Source organism: Alosa alosa, chromosome 24 (assembly GCF_017589495.1).
Source record: "Alosa alosa isolate M-15738 ecotype Scorff River chromosome 24, AALO_Geno_1.1, whole genome shotgun sequence".
Lineage (NCBI taxonomy): Eukaryota > Metazoa > Chordata > Actinopteri > Clupeiformes > Clupeidae > Alosa > Alosa alosa.
The window spans coordinates 22,752,526-22,777,446 of record NC_063212.1 but is presented as its reverse complement, the minus strand read 5'-3'; the positions used below and the strand labels follow the sequence as shown (position 1 = coordinate 22,777,446).

Genomic DNA, 24,921 nt, shown 5'->3' with positions numbered 1-24,921 from the left:
AAACGTAATGTGATGCTGCTGCTGTCTCCAACAAGCACATATGAAGATATATGGTTATTTTATGCACCACACTTAAATGGGTAAAACAAACGCCTAACAAATAATTTGGACTGATTTGATATTAATAAAGTAAACAGGTCCATATACCTTTCATGTCACTCTCGGACTCTTCGTCCAGCTTCCTCATCTTGGCAGGCATCCCGTCTTGCCCGCTGCTGCTGTCGTCTGGCCCCTCCGTGCCCTGCGAGCGCCGTCTCTTCTTTTCCGCACGTTTGGCGAGGGGTTTCGTCTGACCACCCCCCTCCCTCTGCACTTCCACATGGCTGCCACCCTGTGGTAGCGGCTGGCTCTTCACATCTGCAGCCTCTGCCTGGCCGCCCTTCTCCTCCTGTTGATTGGTGGAGCCCGTCGTCTCCATGGCGGCAGGCTGAGGGCCACTCTCCCGCCTCCCGCTGCGAGACTTCTTCTTCTTTTTCTTCTTCTTGTCGTCCTCCTCGTCCTCTGTGGACAGAAGATCAAGACGACTGTGTCAGCTTTATAATCAAACTGGAATAATAATCTGAGGTCATGGCCAGTCTACTTAACACTACTATAACACTAGTGTTATGTTGAAACTATTAGCGTGGTGCAACCCCTTAAGTTATAGAAGCTCGTAAATGCCAATGTAGTGCTGATTGACGTTGGAACTAAGCTGAGATGGAACTTACGCTCAAATGGTGCAACTGGCTTCTGGACGCAGACAAATTTACAGTCATGCTCCTAAACCAAGCAGTGGAGTAGAACTACTAGACCTACTCTGAATGTCGCTGCTTGTTGACATGTTATTACATTACATTACATTACATTACATTTGGCTGACGCATTTTTAGCCAAAGCGACTAACAACATGGTAAACAGTTTAAGTTTTAGAGCAATTCTTAACAATTTTAGGACAATTTAAAAACATTAGAGTACAGTAAGAATAAGTGCATCAGTGAGTGCTGTTTTTAACAGTTACTTGTCAGTTTAAGACGGCTGGTGAGTGCTAGGATCAGTAAGACTTGTTGTAAGTGTTGCTATGAGAGGAGATGTTCTCTAAAGAGCTGGGTCTTCAGGAGTTTTTTGAAAATGGAGAAGGATGTCCCTGCCCTTGTAGGAACTGGCAGTGTGTTCTTATCATGTGTGATCAGTAAACTATTCTTTTTAATGTTGCAATCGGTTAACTCCATTTAACTGCGCTTTGTTGTTCAGCTGTGGGCACAGCGTTCACTGTCTGCACATAGAAAAACTGCATATCTCAGACTGACCGGCGTCACCGCATTATCACGTGATAATCGGACAATTCTGGTCTCCAGCCGATCGATCGGTAGCCTAGAAATCTAGACGCACCCTAGCGGCAGCAAATGTAATTTGCAGCCAGGGTAGTCTAGCAACTTTCCGTTGGCTTGTAAGCTGGAAAAATTAAACTTCTATCAGACCAATCACATCGTGTACAGAGTCGGCGATGGTGAATTTCCGTGTGAATTTCCTGCTACTTGAAAACAAAGAAGATGGATGAACTAGCTCAGCTGGTGGGAAAATGCATGAGACTCATGAGTTGTAGCCGGTTGTAGTGCTATCCTATTGTGTGCAGAGGAAATGTGAAAACCAACCGTTTATCCCGCCCCTCGGATTGAGCAGTGCCTATGGTAAGTTCCCAGAACCTACATCTTGACGTGGGTTTGGCTCGTCAGGCTAATCGATCGGTGCATCTCTAAATAAAATCCACCTGAACAAAACGGAAGACTGAGAGAGTTTTCTGGAGATCGGTACCTCGTGTGGAGTCCTCAGCCAGGAGAAGGGGTTTTCTGTTCTTGGTCTTGGGGAACATGCCAGCCTTGCGTGGGGCATCCTCAGGGGGGTTGTGCAGCATCTGGTGGAGGAACACAGCTTCAGTTAACATGGGGAGGCACACAGCTTCAGTTAACATGGGGGAGGCTTGAGTGATCTGTGCAGAGGTGTTCATCTGGAATTTTCTTTCCCCCCTTCTCTTCTTTGAATGATTTGCTTTATTGGCACCAGCTAAAGTTGACTAAAACGAGGAATATAAATCTATATCTTAAATAACATCTTTTGGAAATTGATCTTAAAGGCTTAAGTAAAAAAAAGAGGAATATAAATCTTCCTTAAAATTCAATAATAGAGGCAGGCAGGTTTTTATTTTTAAAATCCCATCACATACATCACATTATTGTGTTACACTCTGTCGTTCACGCCTAGTTAACACCTCACATCAGTGCAGTGTTTGGGGCTGCACTGAATACCTATCCTGATGTGGGTACTTGTTTCACCCCAAGTACTTCCCCTCAAATTCCTGTAGTGGAAACCCCCCACAGGAGATAAGCATTCATCAACATGTGTGTGATTGGAATGCGCCATGAGGTTAACTGTAGTTATCCACCTTGATAAAAGTGCCTTCAAGTGTGTATATTTATTCAGAATAGTACCAATAACAATAATATTTCCAAATTTGAAAAACTCTGTAATGTTCATTCAGTGAAACTAAAGAATGTAGGCCTAATATTTATTATCTTGTTGTGATGGACAACAGCAATGTAACATAAAGCAGGCAGTGTTCTGTATAATATCTGGATCATTTGCATCCATAGTTGATGAATGTATAAGTATAAGTAAGTATAAGTATATATACTCTGAGGGAAATTTGGTCTCTGCATTTATCCCAATCCGTGAATTAGTGAAACACACTCAGCATACAATGAACACACAGTGAGGTGAAGCACACACTAATCCCGACGGAGTGAGCTGCCTGCTACAGCAACGCTCAGGGAGCAGTAAGGGGTTATGTGCCTTGCTCAAGGGCACTTCAGCCGTTCCTACTGGTCGGGGTTCCTAACCAGTAGGCCACGGCTGCCCCCCATGTATTATATACTTCTTTTATCCATAGCGACTCACACAATGTCAATTACTACAAGGGTTAGTCTTCCCAGAACATCTCGGGATTAAGTGCCTATCTCAAGGGCACAACAGTGAAAGCAAGCATGCAAGGCCAGTTCCTTAACCTAACGCTAACCCTAGGTTAATGTTTAAAACCATTTTTAGCCTCCAAGGCGGATAATTGGGTGGTAGTAAGAATGTTTAGGTTACCGTAACTGAACATGTGAGTGAAAGTGTATCAGTGTGGGGAAAGTATTTGCTGCAGCTGCTGTGCCATATTGTGGAGCAAAGGCAGCATGGGTAGGTCCTGTAAGCAGTGGAGACCCAACAGCTGAAAGGGCTGAATACCAAGGCCTTCCTGTACCTGTCCCCTTTAACTGGGTAGTGCAGCAAGTCCCTGTAATGGAAACAAGCCTTATGCTACCACCAGTTCTTTTACTGGAACGTTCCTGGATTGGATTCGGCTGGCCTGCTGCTGCCACTGATATGAGGTGTAATGATGATGATAACTCACCTCTATGGCTTTCAGGGCCTGTTCCACAGTCTCAAACTCCACAAAGGCAAATCCTTTAGGCTGCCCTGTGGACTTGTACCGGGGGATGCTGATGTACACAATGCTACCACAATGGCTGAACACACGCTCTATCCAGCTGTGGGTCACATCTTTGGGCAGAAGTTCCTGAGGAAGATGGGTAATTGAACGGTCACACAGGGATTGATTGATTTTATTTGACCATGAGACACAGCACTCAAAAAATCCTCCATAGAAATGCATGGGGTTAGTTTGTAACGCCAATATGGCCGTTGTCTACACATATCCCACCCTTCCTCGGCAAAACGTCGACATGTGAATACATTGAGCCAATCATGTGGTGTGATGTGAATACATTGAGCCAATCATATGGTGTTGTGAAGACATCGTGCCAATCATGTGTTGTGAACTCACCGCTGGAGCAAGATTGGTGTTGTGAAGCCTTGCGCACGCGCATTTCTGAGGAATAGGATGCCCTATGAGTACCCAAAAAGCGTTGCAATATGGCCGCCGAGTGGAGGGACTTGCCTAAAAGGACTTTGGTCAGGATAACACAATAAAGCTCTAAGGCTTATTATATTGTGGTCCCTTAGGGAAGGGGGGGGGGTATGGATAGGAGCAGGCTTCACCCTCTCTCTTTCTTGGGTTTCTTAAGAGTGCTAGACTGAACTTGTAACTGAAGCACACTGATGACGATACTACAGCGAAACACATCTGAACAATAAAATTAACTTATACAAAGTGCGATAAAGTGCAATTTTCTCCCTTCCGGTCCACACCCTGACAGTCACACAATCAGACGGATGGACTGAAAAGCTCAGAGGAGTGTTTGTTACCACATAAATGGTGCGCTGGTCCACGTCCTTTGGATCCTCCCCAAGTGGATGTTTCCTGCGAATTCTGGTTCCTTCTAGGTTGACCTATGAAACAGATATGAGCCAATATGTGACACATAAAATAGCCTTTAATGATACATCTTTTTAAAAAAGCAACAGAGAGCCTTTCAGATTATTTTCCCATCTAACAAAATGTCATACACATGAATTAGTTAGTTGACACTTATTGAAAATAAACTAATTTAGTTCAGTTGAGTGCAACAGCCGTGTTTCCAGCCGTGGCCCACTGGTTAGCACTCTGGACTTGTAACCGGAGGGTTGCCGGTTCAAGCCCCGACCAGTGGGCCGCGGCTGAAGTGCCCTTGAGCAAGGCACCTAACCGCTCACACTGCTCCCCGGCGCCGCCGTTGTAGCAGGCAGCTCACTCTTGCCGGATTAGTGTGTGCTTCACCTCACTGTGTGTTCACTGTGTGCTGTTTGTGTTTCACTAATTCACCGATTGGGTTAAATGCAGAGACCAAATTTCCCTCACGGGATCAAAAAAGTATATATACTTATACTATATACTTATACTATATACAACAGAAAAGTGTCAACAAGGCAGATAATAGATCACATTGAACAGAATGCAAAGCTTAGTTCACCTCCACCCTGGATGAGTTTTTCAATGCTCTGGCAATTAGTTTCACATCTGTAGTGAGCTTCTTCATTCGGTTGAATGTTGTCAACACTGATATGTCTACATCTGCATACAGAGACATGAAAGCACATATAGGACTGTGAGATAATTTCATTTGCTTGCTATAGTGTCACAGTGGTAATTTATTTGATGAGAGCAGTCAGAGCGAGGAGGACGTGAATCATACGAAATAGGCTGAACATGGCTACGTTTAAGCCAGCGTATTCTAAATGTTATATTCACGAAAACATCAAGTGAAACCTTACATCCATCCCTCGACTCGTTGATGAGTTGTTTCAGGAACCTGTCCTTATGGAGGTTTGCGTCGCCAAACCAGAACTCCACTTGTTTTTTGACATCTGCCAGTAACTGTTTCACCCGAGATCGCTTCTTCTTCTCGTTTTCCTTCTTCTCCTCGTTCGGGTTTTTACTAGAGGTATCTCCACCCGAAGGTCTCTTATCGGTGTCAGTCATGACTGGTGTCCAAACCTAGAAGTCGGTTAAGCTGTAACGTTAAGCAAGCTATATCGTTAGCAGCTACACACAACATGGGCATGACACAAAGCTTACTTACCAGAGAACAACAATACGCTAAGCCTACAGTTTTGTATGTCGAACTATAGTCCCTAACTGGATGACAGGGATTTCAAGCGATATTTAAGTCAGATGTGCAGTATTATATCCGTCAATATAACAACCAAAGCTTCCATTCTCTCTGTAACAACGAGTTAGCAGAGTGGCTAATGACGAGAGTTGGCTTACTCGGTAACAAAACAATCAAACGTCAACTCGGTCATTCACATGTACGTTACTTCGTGTTACCAGAAAGACGTATTGTACCTGAACGAATCTTCAGTATCGCAGGTGTATGTTTCTAATCAACGATGAATTTGAACTTGCACTAGTATGAGTATCACATTGCTAAAAAGCTCAAATAAACGCCATGGATTCGTTCGGCGGCCATGGGGTCCTTCATGATAAAGCATTTTGCTGCAATACTTTTGTAGTTATTCCCTTGCGTTTCTGTACTTAAACAAATCTATACATCTTATATGTTATAATATATCACATCTTATATATTATAATATATCACGTGTTGTATTTTTATTTATTGCTGTAATTCGATTGCGAATTTCTTTTTATTAATATTACAGGCTTTTTAGATGGGAAGCCGGTTGTCGCTCATTGATGGCGTCAAAGACTAGCGCGAAATTTTAAGAAAAGGGGGCGTGAAGATATTCATCACAATGCACCTCGTTCACGAACTGCCAATAAAAATCGAGGAAAAAGCGGAAGGTTTCATCACGAGCCCCGGATTGAGGCGCACATCACGAAGAACAGCCTTTGCTCTTCAGCACACGAGGCGTACAGCAGCAAAATGTCTGACGAGGGAAAACTGTTCGTCGGTGGACTTAGCTTCGACACAACGGAGCAGTCCCTTGAAGAAGCTTTCACTAAGTTTGGGGTTATCACAAACGTTCACGTTGCCAGAAATCGGGACACTCAGCAATCGCGTGGCTTTGGTTTCGTCACATTCGATAACCCGGACGATGCAAAAGAGGCCATGGATGGAATGAATGGACAGTCTGTCGACGGCAGAACGATCCGCGTGGACAAGGCCGGAAAGCCTGGTGGTGGCGGAGGCGGCGGCGGCGGCTACCGTGGCGGCGGAGGCGGTGGATACGGTGGAGGCTACCGAGGTGGTCGTGGCAGAGGAGGCGGAGGATACGGAGGTGGCGGTGGATATGGAGGCGGTGGCGGATACGGCGGCGGCGGAGGAGGCTGGTGATCGTGGATAGGCCCTAATGCTGACCAAAAACATCCAGGCACATCTTACTGCACCGCAGCGCAACCTTTAAAGCAGGATGCAGTAAGCAGAACGCTGACCAATCTCTTCTTGGACTGTAATACACATAACTCCGCGTAAGCGTCCCTGGATAAATAAATTAATCTTGTAAATGAGATGCGTGTTCTTCAAACGTTCCTCAGGGATCACATTTTCCATGAACAGGAAATGAGCCCTGGTCTGTTATATAATGCAATGTGATGTGAAAATGGATCAAAATAAATACTGAAAGTTATTTTGTGTGTGTGTGTGTGCGATAATTGCTAAGAATCAAATATCTTGCTAGGTGAAAACGATGTCTTTTAAGAAAGTAACGTTAGTGCGACACAGTCAGCGGCGGCGCCTGAAGTAAACTCAGCCACTCAACTCTTGGTCAATAGACCTCTGAAGTTCGCCTACAAAAAAGCTACCATCTTTGCCCATATAAGGAGATGCCGTATTTTGAAAAAATTCTTAGGGGAAAAGAACATGGGGATTTTGAATTCTCACCTGTTAAACTTTCACGGGGACAAAGAAATCGAAAATGCAGCCGTTTTTGTCTACGCGCTTTTGTCCTCTGCCTTCATGTGGATACTGTGATTTTCGCTACGTGAATACGGCACACCTTGATTTCTGTTACCCCAGAGCTAACTTGCAATACAATTTGCCATAGGTAGTTAGCTTCAGTTAACACCCAGATCTCTATATGGCTAAAGATTGAAGTTCACCTACAAAAGGTAATCAAAACTGCCAAGGTCCATTAATTAAAGGTTTTTCGAAAGCTTCTGGACTTCACTTGAACTTAAAGTGTGAACTTATGGCATAAAATATTGCTTGCATGGTGCCCTCTATACATAACATCTCTGTGAGGAATTATCTAGGAATATCATAGCCAAATACAAATCTACAAGGTGCTCCCTAGACTTTAGTCCTATCTTTAAGAAAACACAAAGAAAAACTGAATTTGATTACTAGAGACTTATCTTTAAGAGGTAGAATCTTACTACCAAAAGCTGATGGTATATCCAGACTTACTTATGGTGCTCTCTCTAGCTGTAGATAGAATCATTATTTTTGGACAAGCTACTATGTTGTTTAACTTTATATGAAAAAACAATACATTTTATTTAAAAAAAATGTTATAATGAACTCTAATCAATAACTTCACCTTAAATAACACTTTCAAAATAAACTGTATTACACAGTTTATTAATAACCCAACTTAATCCCTAACTATGTTTTGAAGTTGGTGGCCTGGAGTTTTTATTGATGTGCAATTAGATTATTAAAATCCCAATCAAATTGTCTAACTTTCACAAGCAAATGCTTTTGGCATGTTCTCTCATTTTTAAGCATAACTTCTCACCTCACAAATGCTACATTTGGAATAACATAACATTCTCTGCAAAAGGTCAAGGTAAACTTTATCATCCACAAGTAGAAAATTCACGTGGTCACCATTACACACTCCATTGTTATACAGCCTACAAATACATACAAAACAAAACAATAAAAGAACAAAGACAAGACAGACAAAGCAGTAAACATTGAAGAAACATGACAAGCATGTATGAATAAATAAAATAGTGAAGTGCTGATACAGAATGCTCATAGTTTAAAATGCCTGTAGTTTAAAGTCTATTGTTGTACAGTCTAATTGCTGTAGGCACAAAAGACTTGCTGTACCATGTGGTCCTAATTTTCCTTTGCAGGAGTCTGTCATGCACTTGACCTGTTGCTTCTTAAGAAATTCTGATGAAGAGGGTGGGTTGAATCATTTATAATTTGTTCTGTCTTTTTAGACTAAGGTCATCATACAATTGAGCTACAGATACCTGATGAACTCCAATGATCTATACTGGCTGTTTTGACTATTCGTTGCAGTTTATTTTGGTCCATAATATACACGCTACCAAAGGCACAAATAAGGCCAAATGATAAAATACACTGCAAGAGAGCTTTGTAAAACATCTGAAGAATACAGCTGTCTATTCTAAAATGATTGAGTTTCCTTAAAAAAAAAAAAACATCCTCTTCTGCAACTTTTTGTGCTTGTGCACATTCGTTAAATGTCAGTTTATTGTCTATTTATTTCAACACCCAAATATGTGTATGTTGTGACCCAATCTACCACTACACCATTTATATGAGGGTGGAACTATAATTCCCTTTTTATTAAAATCTATGGTCATCTCCTTTGTTTTGTTAACATTAACCACAAGGTCTGTACACCATTTATTAAAACCCTGCACCTCTCTCTCAAAACCGTCTAGGGATGCAGTATTAGACTTTACAAAACCCACTTAATGTTGTATCATCAGTGTATTTAAAATGAGTGTGGTCTGAGGAGGTTGCTTGGCAGTTATTTGTGTATAAGGTGTATAGAATAGGGGACAGAATGCACGCGTGTGGTGCCCCTGTGTTCATGGTTTTTAACGATGAGACACATGAGTTGAATTTGACTTGTTGAATCCACAAAACTAATCTTGGGTTAACCCCAAGGTGTGACGAACAAAGGGAGACCACACACTCTAGCAGCTCATATGCCAGTAGTTTAATACAAACAACGTTTCGGCCTGTGGCCTTTCTCAAGTCTTACAAACCCCAAGGTGTACCAATTTTTTTACCATCAGGTGGGGTTGGATTATGTTGAAGCCACTGCTGAAGTCTATGAACACAATCTCACGTCTTCAACCTCTCTCTGTGTGATATGCAAATTGGTTTGGGTGTAAGGATGCTGTGACCTCACATAAAAGCTTTTTCAGGATTATTTTTTCAAAAGATTTCATTGCTGTAGATGTTAGGCAACAGGACACAGGTCATTAAGTTCCCTAGGTTAACAAAACTCTTTTTTTTTTTTTTTTTTTTAAACTGGTTTAACACTAACATTACACTTGTTAGTCAACTTTTTGATCCGAATGGTAAACTAGGAATACTCAGAATTTCTAAGAGATATCAAATATGCTATTTTTTTGATGCAATTCCCACTGGGATTATAATGTTGTTAAAGGGTAATACTCCCCCACAACCACTTACTCATCTAATTAAATTAACTGATACTACTGTGGTTGGTTTGTGCTTCTAAGTAGAAAATCACAGTATTAATAGGAAAATTAGTGCTTTATTCCAGACTGACATTGTTACTATTCCCTATGTTATTCCATACTGGAATGGTATAGTACAGAATATTTCTTGGAAGAAAGTGAGGTCCTTACCTTTCAAATACCTTGTTATTAATAAAGTGAGAGAAGTATCGTTTAAACTAATAAGGTTTTACCCAGCAAAATCCTTCCTTAAAAGATACAAGCAGGATATTGTTTCTAACTGCTCGTTTTGTAATGATGAAATGATTGATGAACTGATGAAAACGTGTCACATCTTTTTGGGAATTGTCCCCATACAGTAATATTCTGGTCAGAGTTCCTAAAATTCATTCACACAGTATTAATCCCAGATTTTTCATTTTGCTTGTTTTCTTTGGAATGTTTGACTTTGAAGCTGAATATGAAGGTAAACACTTCATTATAAATAATTTATTTCCATATGCTAAATACCACATCCATAGCATCAAATTCAGTGGTTCTAAACTATTCTTTCTAGTTTTATGAATGAGTTTAGAAATTACATTGTTTCAATTAAGTAACAATACTAAGACCGTAAGAACTCTGACCTCAAAGGTTTATTAATGAGTTTATTTTTCTCTGCCTACCAGTCTGTCCACCCAGGCCTATTGTGACTGTGGCTGTACCCTGTATGTTGTGTATCTGATGTAATGTTGTATGTCTTTTTTTCTGTGTATTTTGTGTTGTATTTTACTCTAATGAAATGTATAAATAAATGAAAAAATAATAATAAAAAAAGCATGTTCAAAAGACGAAAAAACTGTGTGCTGAGTGTGTTTCACTAATTCACGGATTGGGATAAATGCAGAGACCAAATTTCCCTTACGGGATCAAAAGAGTATTTATACTTATACTTACTACTTATACCTGGCAGGAAGGAGGACAGGACAGGAAGATGTCGGATCAGCACCATAATCAACCACCATTCATTCTGCTGTCAGGGTTCATGTTCGGAAGCCATGAAACACTTCCGCACCTAATACAGACTGAGAAGAGAAGAGATTTTTGAGCTCTTCACTGATATTTTTGAAGTGTATTTAATAAATAATAAATAAATGTATTAACTATGTGTAAAGCTTGGGCACAAAACTGAAAGACAACAAGACAAATTGATATGACTATTTTCATTTGCTCATAAGAGGAAATCTTGACCCTCTGGAACATGGACAGACCCTGAGTGTGGCCAGAGCTTGGGTACGCTTGGTTTTGCATCTCAAGTTTATAAAATGTGACTTGCGTCCCTCTTGTTCCAACCTCCCCACCCTGGTCATCTCCAAGCTGGACTATTGTAATTCACTATTAGCTGGCTTACCTGCTTGTGTTGTAAGATCATTACAGCTGATTCAGAATGCTGAAGCACGCCTGGTCTTCAATCAGCCAAATAGGACACATGTAACTCCTCTCCTAGATACTCTCCATTGGCTCCCTATAGTAGCCAGAATTAAATTTAAATCTCTCACTTTGGCCTATAGGACACTGACTGGATCTGCTCCTTGCTATTTTAACTCAGTGATCAAGATGTACATCCCCAACCACCCACTGCGGTCTTCTGATGAGCGTCTGTTGTGTCGACCAGTCATAAACGCTAGATCAAATTCAAGACTCTTTTCCTCAGTGGGTCTTCAGGAATTTTTTGAAGATAGAGAGGGATGTCCCTGCTCTAGTAGGAACTGGTAGCGCGTTCCACCAACGAGAAACAACAGATGAGAAAAGTTTGGATTGGCCTGAGCATAGGCCTACTGGTGGCAGAGCTAGACTTAGTTCGTCTTAGGGGCGGGAGGTAGCATTTGCCTGTATGAGGTTATAACTGACAGAGAGAGGTGCTGAGACACCCAAGCGTTGTGTCGACCCCACCCACACAAAGTCAAGAAGTCCCACCCCCCTCCTCCTGTTTTTTTCAGTGTGCAGTCTCAAACCCAGCTTGGATGTAGATGAGTTGAGTGTAATGGAGTAATTGTGGCAAAGACTATTTGGCAATTCAAACTGTTAACAATACAGAATATATTACTGTTGGAATACAATATGAAGTTCAGTGAAACAAGTTCAGTTCAGTGATACAATACGCTTGATTAATTGATTTTTGTTTGAATTTGAAAATTTGTATGGTTTGAACATTTTGGCACAAATTAAACTTCAAAAGACATGACCAAGGAGACTGCCGATAAAAGAAAGCAGTTTACCGAAGTCAGGAAGAAATTACACAACCTGAATGTTCGTTTCACATTGGCATTCCCTGCTGTCCTTTGTTTTAAGTGGAAGGGGAAAAAGGAGGATGGGGGTTTTGGGGTTGTTTTCAAATGTTCATGATTTTTATGTTCTGTTTAGTATTAGTCTTTATGTAGCATGCACAGCGCAGGGAGCAGATGGGCGTTCTCTTCTACGGTCACACATACATCTGAATGATATACAGAATGATATATACAATTTCATGATTAAAGGGCTCTAGTTATCCAATAATGGTCAAGTTAGTGACTTAAAGTGATGGTTTGGAGTAATTTCACTAGGGGTGTGCATTGGCACTGCCCTCACAATTCAATTCGATTACGATTCACCAGGTAACGATTCGATTAAATTCGATTCTACGATGCATTGCAATGCATTGCGATGCATCAAAATTCTACTGCACACAACAAGGCAAATTTTGAGGTCATGAGGCAACACAGTCTGTTCAAAATCAGATATTGAACAGATTTTATTGGCTGCTATGTGTGTATTATCACTCTCCTGTATCTTTGACATAAATGTCATTAAATAATGGAATTTTAGGGGCAAGGCTACTTGGCCTTCAGTTGGGCATATTTGTTATTTTATATTTGGCCTGTTATGAAATCATGTATTGAACAATTTAAGCACTGCTCAGTTTTAAGAAACTCAAATAGCATAGATGCATGCTTAGCATTTTGTGATCATTAAGGCCACTTTCACAAACTCTTAGTCAGCTGTCCTCTGATTTACCGATATCTAGGCGAAATTTGTAACATTTATTTTGTATTTGGCCCATTATGAAATCATGTAGAATAATTTAAACACACTGTAAAACTTAAAGCCCAAATTTGGAGACATCCATGCATGTCGAAATGTGCTGCAAATTCAGAACTGGATTACTCTGGAACGGCTAACTGTACAGGGGACTACTTTACACCTTTCTGTTCGGTAAGGTCAGCTGTTTATTCTGATATATGGTTTGTTATGTGTTGAACGAAGGGTTCGTGAAGTATTCCACCGAGATGAATGGGTAGGGAGATGGGCGCAGAACCTTCAGTAGAATTATGATTAAATTAAATTATATTATTCACTTAAGTGTAATTTTTTCGCGAACCGTTCACCACAGCATGTGATGTGATAGGCTACTTGTGATGTCTGTGTGATGAGTAGGCTCGTTCGCGAGTAGTTCAAGAATGGGTGAATTTGGGTCACTTTCTCCATTGCGTAAAAGACTAAATTAATTTGCACTGTGAATGCTTAGATTATTTTGACAGGCCATAGTCTAAATAAAAATCGTTATTAGTCGGACGCAAAACAGAATATTGAAAGAAGGGGGCACCAGGGCCACCGTGGCCTGTAAACCTCTGATTTTCAAAGGGGTAACGATGGCCATGGCCGTTGTGAAATTCCTACCCTGCACATACTGCACACACAGTAACGAAGCAAACTCAGGATGCCAACGATCGACATGGTTCGTGAAGTTAGTTGTATTGCCAACGTGCTTGATGTTAGTGTGTCAGGTTTTACACACCGGGTACGTCTTGTCTCCCATTAACTTAGTAGAATCCGAAATGTGCCCAGATGTCCGCTTTCCAAGCTTTGGGTGCGTTTTTAATTACCCGTCTATCGCGGTCATCTCCCTCCGTCATCTTGATTCTTTAGTGTTGTTGTTATGCTAGCTAGTGCTGCCGCTTAGCATGTAGCTACAGGCTGCGCATGTCATTACGACGTTGCTCTGGAAATGCCCCCAGAAGTAATTGAAACTTCACAACTTTATTGTCCACTCAAGGCCAGAAAATAAACAGTAACATAATCAATTATGGCATGTTGCCGCATCGATGCTGAATCGTGCATGCCCCGCATTGCAATGCATCGCCGAATCGATTATTGTTGACACCACTAAATTTCACCCTAGGGTCCTTTGCACCATGACCCCGAGCCAAACACCCTCCCAGAACCTGTTTTCCCTCGGTCGAACCCTGGTCGAGTAGCGCTGTCAGAAACGAATGACTTTCTACAGGCGCTAATGGAACCTATAGAGTATCTGTAAATTACCCCACTAATAATGCCCTGAATGGTATGAAACTACTACCGTAGTACAACTATGTTCTTTACTCATAAAACGAGTGAGGGGTTAGGTGCCTTGCTCAAGGGCACTTCAGCCGTTCCTACTGGTCGGGGTTCGAACCGGCAACCCTCCGGTTACAAGTCCTAAGCGCTAACCAGTAGGCCACGGCTGCCCTAATTAGAACCTGTGCGTGGACCTGGAGACAGACGGAATCTTGCACAGTACTCGGGCCGGGTAGTAATCGCCTGTGCCTGCTGCAGACCTTTTACAGCAACTCGTTGCTTTTCTGATTTTGCATGTGACTGTAAGGCTTTTATGCTTAAACTAGACAGCTCCAACGCCTTCTTACACAGTGTGCAATAAGCTTGATACCATGTAGAATAATTTAAACATATTGTAAAACTTAAAGCCCAAATTTGGAGACATCCATGCATGTCGAAATTTGCTGCAAATTCAGAACTGGATTAATCTGGAACGGTTAACTGTACAGGGGACTACTTTACACCATTCTGTTCGGTAAGGTCAGCTGTTTATTCTGATATATGGTTTGTTATGTGTTGAACGAAGGGTTCGTGAAGTATTTCACCAAGATGAATGGGTAGGGAGATGGGCGCAGAACCTTCAGTAGAATTATGATTAAATTGAATTATATTATTCACTTAAGTGTAATTTTCTCGCGAACCGTTCACCACAGCATGTGATAGGCTACTTGTGATGTCTGTGTGATGAGTAGGCTCGTTCGCGAGTAGTTCAACTGAGAAGAATGGGTGAATTTGGATGCACTTTCTTTCTTGCCATGCGCTGTCACTTTCTCCATTGCGTAAAAGACAAAATTAATTTGCACCGTGAATGCTTAGATTATTTTGACAGGCCATAGTCTAAATAAAAATCGTTATTAGTCGGACGCAAAACAGAATATTGAAAGAAGGTTCTCTAATTAGAACATGTGCGTGGACCTGGAGACAGACGGAATCTCGCACAGTACTCGGGCCGGGTAGTGATCGCCTGTGCCTGCTGCAGACCTTTTACAGCAACTCGTTGCTTTTCTGATTTTGCATGTGACGGTAAGGCTTTTATGCTTAAACTAGACAGCTCCAACGCCTTCTTACACAGTGTGCAATAAGCTTGATACCAATTGTAGATTTAGATTGCTTACTAAATGTAAATTTTTCCATCGTGATAGATATTACCTTCCATATAATATAGACTTCTCCGTCCGACTGCTTTTCTGCCTGCGGTCGGCTGTTAGCTTGGTGTGTCCCGGCTATTAGACAACAGCCAAGATATCGAAGGAGTGGCTTCAGGACAACTCTGTGAATGTCCTAGAGTGGCCCAGCCCGAGCTCAGACTTGAATCCCATTGAACATCTCTGGTGGGATCTGAAAATGGCTGTGCACCGACGCTCCCCATCCAACCTGATGGAGCTCGAGAGGTTCTGTAAAGAGTGACACTGGCCAAAGATTGTGGCTTCATATTCCAAGACTTGACAAAGTATTGAGCAAAGGCTGTGAATACGTATGAACATATTATATTTTCATTCTTTATTTCTAATAAATTTGCAAACATTTAAAAATAAACTTTTTTCATGTTTTAATTATGTGGTTTTATTGTGTGTAGAATAGGAAAAAAATGAATTGAATTATTTTGGAATAAGGCTGTAACATAACAAAATGGAAAAAGTGAAGCGCTGTGAATACTTATCCAAAAGGACTTACAGAATAAGAAAGAACATTAAAGCTACAGTGCAGTTAATTTAGTTGTAACGTCTGCCTTGCTCGGATTAAAAATGATTATTGTGTTACACTCTGTCGTTCACGCCTAGTTAACACCTCACACCAGTGCAGTGTTTGGGGCTGCACTGAATACCTACCCCAATGTGGGTACTTGTTTCACCCAAATTCCTGTAGTGGAAACCCTCCACTAAAGGGCCGTCTACACGACACAGTTCTTTTTTTAAAACCGTGAATGCTTGTTATCGGTTACGCCTTGCGTGTACATGACGCGGGCAGTTTAGGAGACTGTAACCGGGTTCCGAAGTGGGAATTTTTGAAACCGCCGGCTAACTTTTGCCGTGTAGAGGGCACAGCCGGCAATTTTATGACGACATAGCCCCACCTCTCAACTCAGCCAAAGCACTCAACCTGACATGCTGCTTATCAAAACAAACCAAACCATTTCTTTATTATATTAAAATGTTTTTTCTTTCCCCTGTCATGGTTTATGTGCACAGTGTATCAGCCTTTTGTGGCTATAGAAGCACACCGTTAGCTTAACTTAGTTAGGCAAAACATTAGCTTACTGCATGTTAATGCTTTCTCCAGTGGTGCTCAGACTTAGTCCTAATGCAATGTGTAAGCATTTGAAATTCCACATTGCAGTCACATACCTTGAAAAAAAAACAGTTGAATTGAAAACCGAATTGTCTGTAGTCTCCTTATTTTATGTGACTGCATAACAAACTAATTCAACAATGTTTTCTTCTACCCGAATTAAATGTGAAGCCTCTGCATGACCCGGCGCCATCGACTGGTCATGCACTACTATACAGCACTTTTAGCCGCTTTCACCTCTGTGTGCACGCCAGTTTTTTTTCTTTACCGGTGTCGTTAAAGGTGTGAAAGCGGTAAGAGAAAATTCACCCGGCGGTTTCGTGTAGACATAGTCTAAGACTGAACTTGTAACTGAGGAGATAAGCAAGTGCTTTTGTAACCTGCGTTGTGTTGAACCTGGGAGATTCAGCCCTGCACAAGCCCAGACTCGAACCCGCGAACAGCAGCACCTCGTATCGGGAGGCGAGCGTGCTGACAGTTGAGCTAAAAGCCCAGGCTACTAGCTTGCATGCCAGTGTAAAGGATGCCAGCTAGCTTAGCTGTGCTTATGGAACGTTGGTAAACCTCACTCCCCGACGCCTCAAGAGTGCTGCTGGCATGCGAGCCAGTAGCCTGGGCTATTGGCTCAATTGTTAACACGCTCGCCTCAACACGCTCCGAGGTGCTGCTGTTCGCGGGTTCGAGTACGGGCGTGTGCAGGGCTGAATCGCGCAGGTTCAACACAACGCAGGTTACACCAGCAGCACTCTTGAGGCGTCGGGGAGTGAGGTTTTACCAACGTTCCACAAGCACAACTAAGCTATAGCTGGCACCCGTTACACTTTCAAGTGTGTCTACATTATTCAGAATAATGTATGGCATGCAAGGCCAGTTCCTTAACCTAATGTTAACCCTAGACACAAACTGCATTTCATTGTCTTTGTACTTGTACTCTGCACAATGACAATAAAGTTGAATCTAATTTAATCTAAACTAGGTTGATGTGTTTAGCCTCCAAAGTGGATAATTGGGTAGTAAGAATGTTTAGGTTACTGTATCTGAAAGTGTATCAGTGTGGGGAAAGTATTTGCTGCAGCTGCTGTGCCATATTGTGGAGCAAAGGCAGCATGGGTAGGTCCTGTAAGCAGTGGAGACCCAACAGCTGAAAGGGCTGAATACCAAGGCCTTCCTGTACCTGTCCCCTTTAACTGGGTAGTGCAGCAAGTCCCTGTAATGGAAACGAGCCTTATGCTACCACCAGTTCTTTTACTGGAATGTTCCTGGATTGGATTCGGCTGGCCTGCTGCTGCCACTGATATGAGGTGTAATGATGATAATAACTCACCTCTATGGCTTTCAGGGCCTGTTCCACAGTCTCAAACTCCACAAAGGCAAATCCTTTAGGATGCCCTGTGGACTTGGCGATGGCTGAACACACGCTCTATCCAGCTGTGGGTCACATCTTTGGGCAGAAGTTCCTGAGAAAGATGGGTAATTGAACGGGATTGATTGATTTTATTTGACCATCTCGTTTTAAGAGATGATACAGCATTGCACCATACATTAGGACAACAACAATGAGCCACGATAACACAATAAAGCATATTAGGTAGTGGGCTGGATTTGTTGGAATGAGACCTTGTGGGGGGCCGTCATTGTCATGGTCATTATCATTTTTCTGCTTCTGGTATCAGAGTGTTGTTAGATGATACATCACATCACTTATGAGCAAACAATTACAAATAATGTACTGCTGTCATATACTGCTCTTTCTATCTTGAAATGCCCTACTTCCATGTTAGTTTTTCCGTTTTTTTTCTTCCTGAGGATGGTTTGTAGTGCTAGGTTTAATCAATTTATCATATCATGAAGATATTGCTTATTACACATCGTTGAAGACATATGGATGTGCATATCTTTTTTCTCTAATTTTCCCTTCCTACCCAAAACATCTGGGGGCCGTATGAAACCTGCTGGCAGGCCTGTTCTGGCCCCGGGGCCTTTTGACACCCCTGCTTCAAGGCTTATTGGGGGCCTAGCAGCGAAGCTGCGAAGGCACCCATTGAGTTACTAGCTTTTCCTATTATTATACTTCTGACATTGAAGTCTATGGCAGCCCATAGAACGCCTGGATAAAAAGTGCTGAAATTTGGCAGAAAGTTTCGGGACACTCCACTGACCACTCGTGCTCATTTATGGATCTCTAAACCCAGCCATCTAGCGCCACCAACAGGTCAAAATTTGGTCGAAAATTGAACCGCTGGGTCGAAAGTTATGAAATTCGGCGCACTGATTCAGGACCGTCCCATGATCACTCTCACCAATTTACAGAACTCTATGCCCAACACTCTAGCGCCACCAATGGGTCAAAACTGGATTGCATTCACGTATGTGACCATTGAACGGTGCATTCGATTTTCACAAATCAAGCACCGTTGGAATCCCTGGACTGACCTGAGTTGAATGACCCCTACTACGTCACTTTCCGCCATATTGGACCACCGCCATATTGGATTTAGTCCAAACTCTACAAAAAGTTTCAGCGTTTGTAAATTTCTTCTGATTTTCACGAAACTTGGCGGAGATGATCTTCTGCCCGAGCCGCACAAACGATACTTGTCAGATTTTTCTAATTCATTTTAGTTTGCCCGTGACAGCCAATTAAATATGGTGACGAAGCCGCCAAACAGGAAGGGGACAAACATCTAGGTGACGCTTTGAGTTAACATAACAAAACTCGATATCATTAGTCAGGACACCGTCCCAATCACTCACAGCAATTTTTATGCATATACATTGAACGCACTAGCGCCACCACCAGTTCAATGCTGCACATGCATTCATGCGCATTATCCTTGACTCTTTTGTCGGATTTTCACAATTGAGGTAGCGTCTGAATCCTTGTACCATCCCAAGTTCATCGACCCCTATCCCGTCACTTTCTGCCATATTGGACCTCTGCCATATTGGATTTGGTCCAAACTCTACGGAAAGTTTCAGCAGTCACAAATTTCATCTGATTTTCAAATTCCACTTTATTGACCCATGACAACTAATCAAATATGGCGATGAAGCCACAAAACAGGAAGTGGGCTAACATCTCGGAGACGCTTTAATGTATGAAGTCCAAACTTGGTACAGGGACTTGGTACCTGATTATGAGGACACAGTAGGAAATTGGCATCATTTGGCCTCTATAGGGGGCGCTGTAATACAGGAAGTGGGCTCAAAACTCAGCAACGCTTCATGGTATGAAGTCCAAACTTGATACATGGACATATTAGCTGATTGTGAGGACATGCAAGGAAAGTGGTCTCATTTGACCTCTAGGGGTGCTGTAATAAAGAAAGTGAGCTCACATCTCAGCAACACTTTGGTGTATGAAGTCCAAACTTGGTAGAGGGACATGGTAGCTGATTGTGAGAACGCTCAAGGACATTGGTGTAATTTGGCCTCTTGCTGTGAGTGCTTGCTCATGCCATGGCAACGCCATTCCTGCTATAGCGCGCTGCTAGGCCCCCGCATTGCTGCTTGCAGCTATATTTATATTGTAGTCCCTTAGAGGCCATCTACACTATGTCGGATACAAATGTATCCGACGCACTTTCATTATGATTCGCCCTCCCTTCCACATTAGAGGTGGAGGAAGGGGCGAGTATGGATAGGAGCAGGCTTCACCCTCTCTCTTCCGTTTCTTAAGAGTGCTAAGACTAAACTTGTAACTGAAGCACACTGAAGACGACCCTACACTGAAACACATCTGAACAATAAAATGAACTTCTACAAAGTGCGACCTTTTCTCCCTTCCGGTCCACACCCTGACAGTCACACAATCAGATGGATGGACTGGAAAGCTCAGAGGAGTTTCACAATAAAGGTAACACAAGTGAAATGTTTGTTACCACATAAACGGTGCGCTGGTCCACGTCCTTTGTATCCTCCCCAAGTGGATGTTTCCTGCGAATTTTGGTTCCTTGGGTTGACCTATGAAACAGATATTGAGCCAATATGTGACACATAAAATAGCCTTTAATGATACAACTTTAAAAAAAAAAAAGCAAAGGAGAGCCTTTCAGATTATTTTCACCATCTAACAAATTTTCATACACACAGACATGAAAGCACAGAGGACTGTGAGATCATTTAATTTGCTTTTACACAAACTTACATCAGAGAACAGGTGCAAATATCGGATTTTTGGTTGATTTGACCATACTTCGAACTTCAAAACAGGCACTTTACTCTGGATAGACAATACATCATAGTGATTAACGTCAAAAAATCTAGGTGGAGTAACTTAACATTTCATTCCTCCGATATGTTTAAGACATCAAATTGCCCGTTATAGTTACCAAATTGATAGCCAAGGAGCCAGACGTGAACAGACATAGTAGATAGAACTGTGCTTTCATTATACAACTAAACACGACAAAATACTTCTACCCTTGAGCAGCAAGCTCCTGTATGCAAGCTGCCCGTATGTTTGTGTGAAAGAATAGTGTCACAGCAAGTAATTTATTTTAGGAGCAGTCAGAGCGAGAAGGATGTGAATAATAATAACTAGGAACATTCAAGTCAGCGTATCCCCAATGTTGTATTCAACATTCAAAAACATCGAGTGAAAGCTCACATCCATCCATCTACTCGTTGATGAGTTGTTTCAGGAACGCTCCAGTAAAAACCCTCGTCTTATTGTGGACACTGCCTAGTGTAGGACACCTAAGCTCCAGTGTGTGTGGCTCTTCTCCAAACGAATGAATGTCAGTGAAACTATGGGAAAGCCAAAGCTATAGGGTCTGTGATAAAAATTGGATGTGGATTGAATGTGTTGCCCTTCACACTGTAGCAAAATATAGCCTATTACAGAAGTTAAAAAAGCAAAAAATGTCCCATATTAGGGCAATCCACCCCATCTCCACCCGAAGGTCTCTTATCGGTGTACGTTTCTAATCAACATTCAACTTTAACTCACTAGTATGAGTTTTAACTTTAACTCACTAGTATGAGTATCGAACAAAAGCTCACACAAACGACATGTATTCGTTTTGCGGCCTTTGGGGTCCTTCATGAAAAAGCATTTCGCAGTTATACTTTTGTAGTAATTCCCTTGCGTTTCTGTACTTAAACAAATCGGTACATCTTATATGATGATATATTATAATATACCACGTATTGTATTTTTATTTATTGATGTAATTCCATTGCAAATTACTTTTTATTAATATTGCAGGCTTATCAGATGGGAAGCCAGTTGTCGCTCGTTGATGGCGTCAGACTAGCGCGAAATTTTAAGAAAAGGGGCGTGAACAAGATATTCACAAAACCGACGAAAGAGCGGAAGGCTTTCATCACGAGCCCCGGATTCAGACCAGACGGACGACATCACGAAAAACAGCCTTGGTTTAACAACGCACGAGGTGTAGCAGCAACATGTCTGACGAGGGAAAACTGTTCGTCGGTGGACTTAGCTTCGACACAACGGAGCAGTCCCTTGAAGAAGCTTTCTCTAAGTATGGGGTTATCTCTAACGTTCACGTCGCCAGACATCGGGACACTCAGCAACCGCGTGGCTTTGGTTTCGTCACATTCGACAACCCGGAAGATGCAAAAGACGCCTTGGATAGAATGAATGGAGAGTCTGTCGACGGCAGACAGATCCGCGTGGATAAGGCCGGAAAGCCTGGTGGTGGCGGTGGCGGCGGCGGCGGCGGCGGTGGCTACCGTGGCGGCGGAGGCGGTGGATACGGTGGAGGCTACCGAGGTGGTCGTGGCAGAGGAGGCGGAGGATACGGAGGTGGCGGTGGATACGGAGGCGGCGGTGGAGGCTGGTGATCGTGGATAACGTTAATGCAGACCAAAAACAACCAGGCACATCTTACTGCAGCGCAACTTTTAAAGCAGGATGCAGTAAGCAGAACGCTGACCAATCTCTTGGACTATAATACATAACTCTGCGTAAGGGTCCCTGGATAAATAAATACAGCTTGTAAATTACATGCGTGTGTCTACAAACGTTCCTCAGGGATCAAATTTCCATGAACAGGAAATAAGCCCTGGCTGTTATATAATGCAATGTGATGTGAAAATGGTTCAAAATAAAGACTAAAAGTGATTTTGTGTGTGCGTGATAATTGCTCAGAATCAAAGGTTTTGCGAAAACTAAATCAATTCTATGCACCATATCATGAAGCATCATAGTGATATACATCAGAGGTATTCAAAAACTCCAGTTAGGGATTGATTACTGCACCTGCACGGGCCTACCGGGCCCAGGCACAGCGGCTCAAGGGATCAGGATGTAGGCTATGATGAATCTGATTGTTTAGTATTGGCCATCCCCAAAATGCACCAGAATACAGGAAATCCACATAAAAAAAATTCTGTTCCAGTTCTAGTATATATATATATATATATATATATATATATAAAATCATATCTACTACCCACATATAGCTTCTGAAAAATGAAACAATGAAAAAACAATGACACATCTCACTCCCCTTCTTTTTTTGTGAGCTCAGTGGGAGAAGTGAGCTCTAGCTTGTGCTGCCAGAGTTTTGAATCTTGGCTGGAAAGGTCTTAGGGCCATTCATGTGGAGATGCTCATTGGTGAGCCTGAAACAATTTGGTTTTGATAATGTTCATTCTTGAGAAAGCTGCCTCACAACTCTATGTAGACCGAAACATGGTCAAAATGTTAATAGCAACATTCCTCAGACCTGGGAAAGCTTTTTCAGAAACTATTTGGAGCCAGAAAGTGGCGACATCTGTTCCTCCAAAATGCGCTTTCAGTGCGCTGCTTGGAGATCCACTAGTTGCGACTGAAGAGATCCTACATTGCCCACTTGAAGTGTGACTTATTTTGAGAACTCCCTGGCATCTGAGTTTAGCAATGGATTCTGGTGAGCTGTTCTCCAAGGCGGAAGCTGTCAAAACGTTTGCTGAAGTTGACAATCAACTTGTCAACAAAGTCAACAAAAGTTTCTTTCTCACCCTGAACCTGTTCCTGCACAGTTGGTAAGTGTAAACATTATCCCTGCAGGTCTTCCCTGTACACTTCAAGTTTCCTCTGGAAGGAGCATGCAGGGGGGCTCCATCTGTGCTTATGGAAACCCCTTGTTTCAGCTCCTCATTCTTAACATCTCTTTTATGGCCAAGTAGATCAAGTAGATGTCCTCTCCTCTTGTGCCGGTCTGAAGGGATGTAACACCTAACATACACTGTTAGACTTTTTATTGTATTTTTACAGTAACTTACAAGCAACACTGTAGCCAGAGACATACTGTAACCATGTTACAGTAATGCAACTGTATGTGTCTTTAGTGGTAAGGTGTAGCTAAGCTACAGTGCAGAAGAGACTGTAGGAATTACCACTGCCATCTGTCAATACTAGTTCTAGGATAGGAGTGCCTACATATTAGATAGATAGATAGATAGATAGATAGATAGATAGATAGATAGATAGAAACTTTATTGATCCCCAGGGGAAATCCAAGGTCTCAGTAGCATACAGACATCACACATTCAGCAGAAAAAAAAGTAATTAAAAGTATATAATATAAAAAACACAACTAAGCAACAAGGACAGTAGAAGATAAAGAATATACCAAAATACAAATTATACTAAATAACACTGAATCTAAATCAAGTCTAAAAAACAGTATCCATGGGTGATTAATGGGTGCTTGCAATGACTGAGGCAGGGACTGAGCCTATGATTCTCTGTGCATTGTAAGGTAAGGTGCTCTGTGTGAGTGAGTGTCATGGTGATGGTGCAAATGAGTAAGTCCAACAGTGCAACAGTGCAAGAATAAAGTCTAGAGACCAGCATAAAATAAATATGGACATATCAGAGAGTAGGCAAGGTAATATAAAAAAACTATAGATATATATATATATATATATATATATAGTGTGTGGCCAAACATGGAGAGGGTGGAGAGGCAGACAGACTATGCGGCCTCCGCCTCTACTTACATTTTGGATCTCGAATGCGCTTTAATAGTGCTGTGCGTGCAAATATCGCACTATGGACCTGCATACCATACAACAACTGATGGCAATTGATTTTTTTGATGTTATAGGTTAGACACAAAAAATAACCGCAGTGTAGATTAAGCTATCGCTCATGAATGCGGAAGTCATTGTTTTTAAATAGAGGCGGTCTTGTGCGTCTCCACGTTTCACAATTGGCCAACATCATCCCAACACCGAGAACGCGCACAGATCTGAGCTGAAAGCCTAGTTTGACAAATATATCACATAACTGCTATCTTAGTATCACTTAACGTATACCCCTGAGTCAAGGCTTTATGAAGCCTCGATATGTCTACATAGCCTAGATATGTCTACATAGCCTAGATATATGTCTAACGTGCTTCGTAGTATACCCCACAGGTGAGCGTCCACACCCATCTGCAAGAGCTTGTCTC

General features: G+C 42.0%; 3 protein-coding genes across 12 annotated transcripts in view; 2 read left to right on the top strand and 1 right to left on the bottom strand.

Annotated features, from left to right (window-relative positions):
• Positions 1-24,921, bottom strand: part of larp7 (La ribonucleoprotein 7, transcriptional regulator) — a 53,257-nt gene that overhangs the window by 12,606 nt on the left and 15,730 nt on the right. Inside the window, exons 5-13 of one of the 9 annotated variants that reach the window (XM_048236540.1) lie at positions 20,392-20,473; positions 17,835-17,967; positions 10,766-10,893; positions 5,227-5,465; positions 4,926-5,026; positions 4,282-4,365; positions 3,428-3,592; positions 1,792-1,891; positions 148-501 (exon numbers count right to left, since the gene is read on the bottom strand). In XM_048236540.1, the coding sequence (XP_048092497.1) occupies positions 148-501; positions 1,792-1,891; positions 3,428-3,592; positions 4,282-4,365; positions 4,926-5,026; positions 5,227-5,434 (1,012 nt within the window). In that variant the 5' untranslated portion in view covers positions 5,435-5,465; positions 10,766-10,893; positions 17,835-17,967; positions 20,392-20,473. The other 8 variants (XM_048236541.1, XM_048236543.1, XM_048236545.1 and 5 more) reach the window with 8 other exon arrangements.
• Positions 6,262-22,601, top strand: LOC125289606 (cold-inducible RNA-binding protein-like). 2 transcript variants are annotated; one of them, XM_048236554.1, is made up of 2 exons: positions 6,262-6,693; positions 22,302-22,601. In XM_048236554.1, exons 1-2 carry the CDS (start codon positions 6,339-6,341, stop codon positions 22,319-22,321), a joined length of 375 nt encoding a protein of 124 aa, XP_048092511.1. In that variant the 5' UTR covers positions 6,262-6,338; the 3' UTR covers positions 22,322-22,601. The 2 variants fall into 2 exon arrangements, with proteins under 2 accessions (XP_048092511.1, XP_048092510.1); XM_048236553.1 differs by lacking the exon at positions 22,302-22,601 and having other exon boundaries at positions 6,262-7,041.
• LOC125289607 (cold-inducible RNA-binding protein-like) lies at positions 21,807-22,601 on the top strand. The gene has a single exon (XM_048236555.1). The coding sequence runs from the start codon at positions 21,920-21,922 to the stop codon at positions 22,319-22,321; it is 402 nt and encodes a 133-aa protein (XP_048092512.1). The 5' UTR covers positions 21,807-21,919; the 3' UTR covers positions 22,322-22,601.

What these genes read in the sequence shown, in the direction of transcription:
- LOC125289607 (XM_048236555.1), top strand. Translation starts at nt 21,920, where the DNA reads ATGTCTGACGAGGGAAAACTGTTCGTCGGTGGACTTAGCTTCGACACA.
- LOC125289606 (XM_048236553.1), top strand. Translation starts at nt 6,339, where the DNA reads ATGTCTGACGAGGGAAAACTGTTCGTCGGTGGACTTAGCTTCGACACA.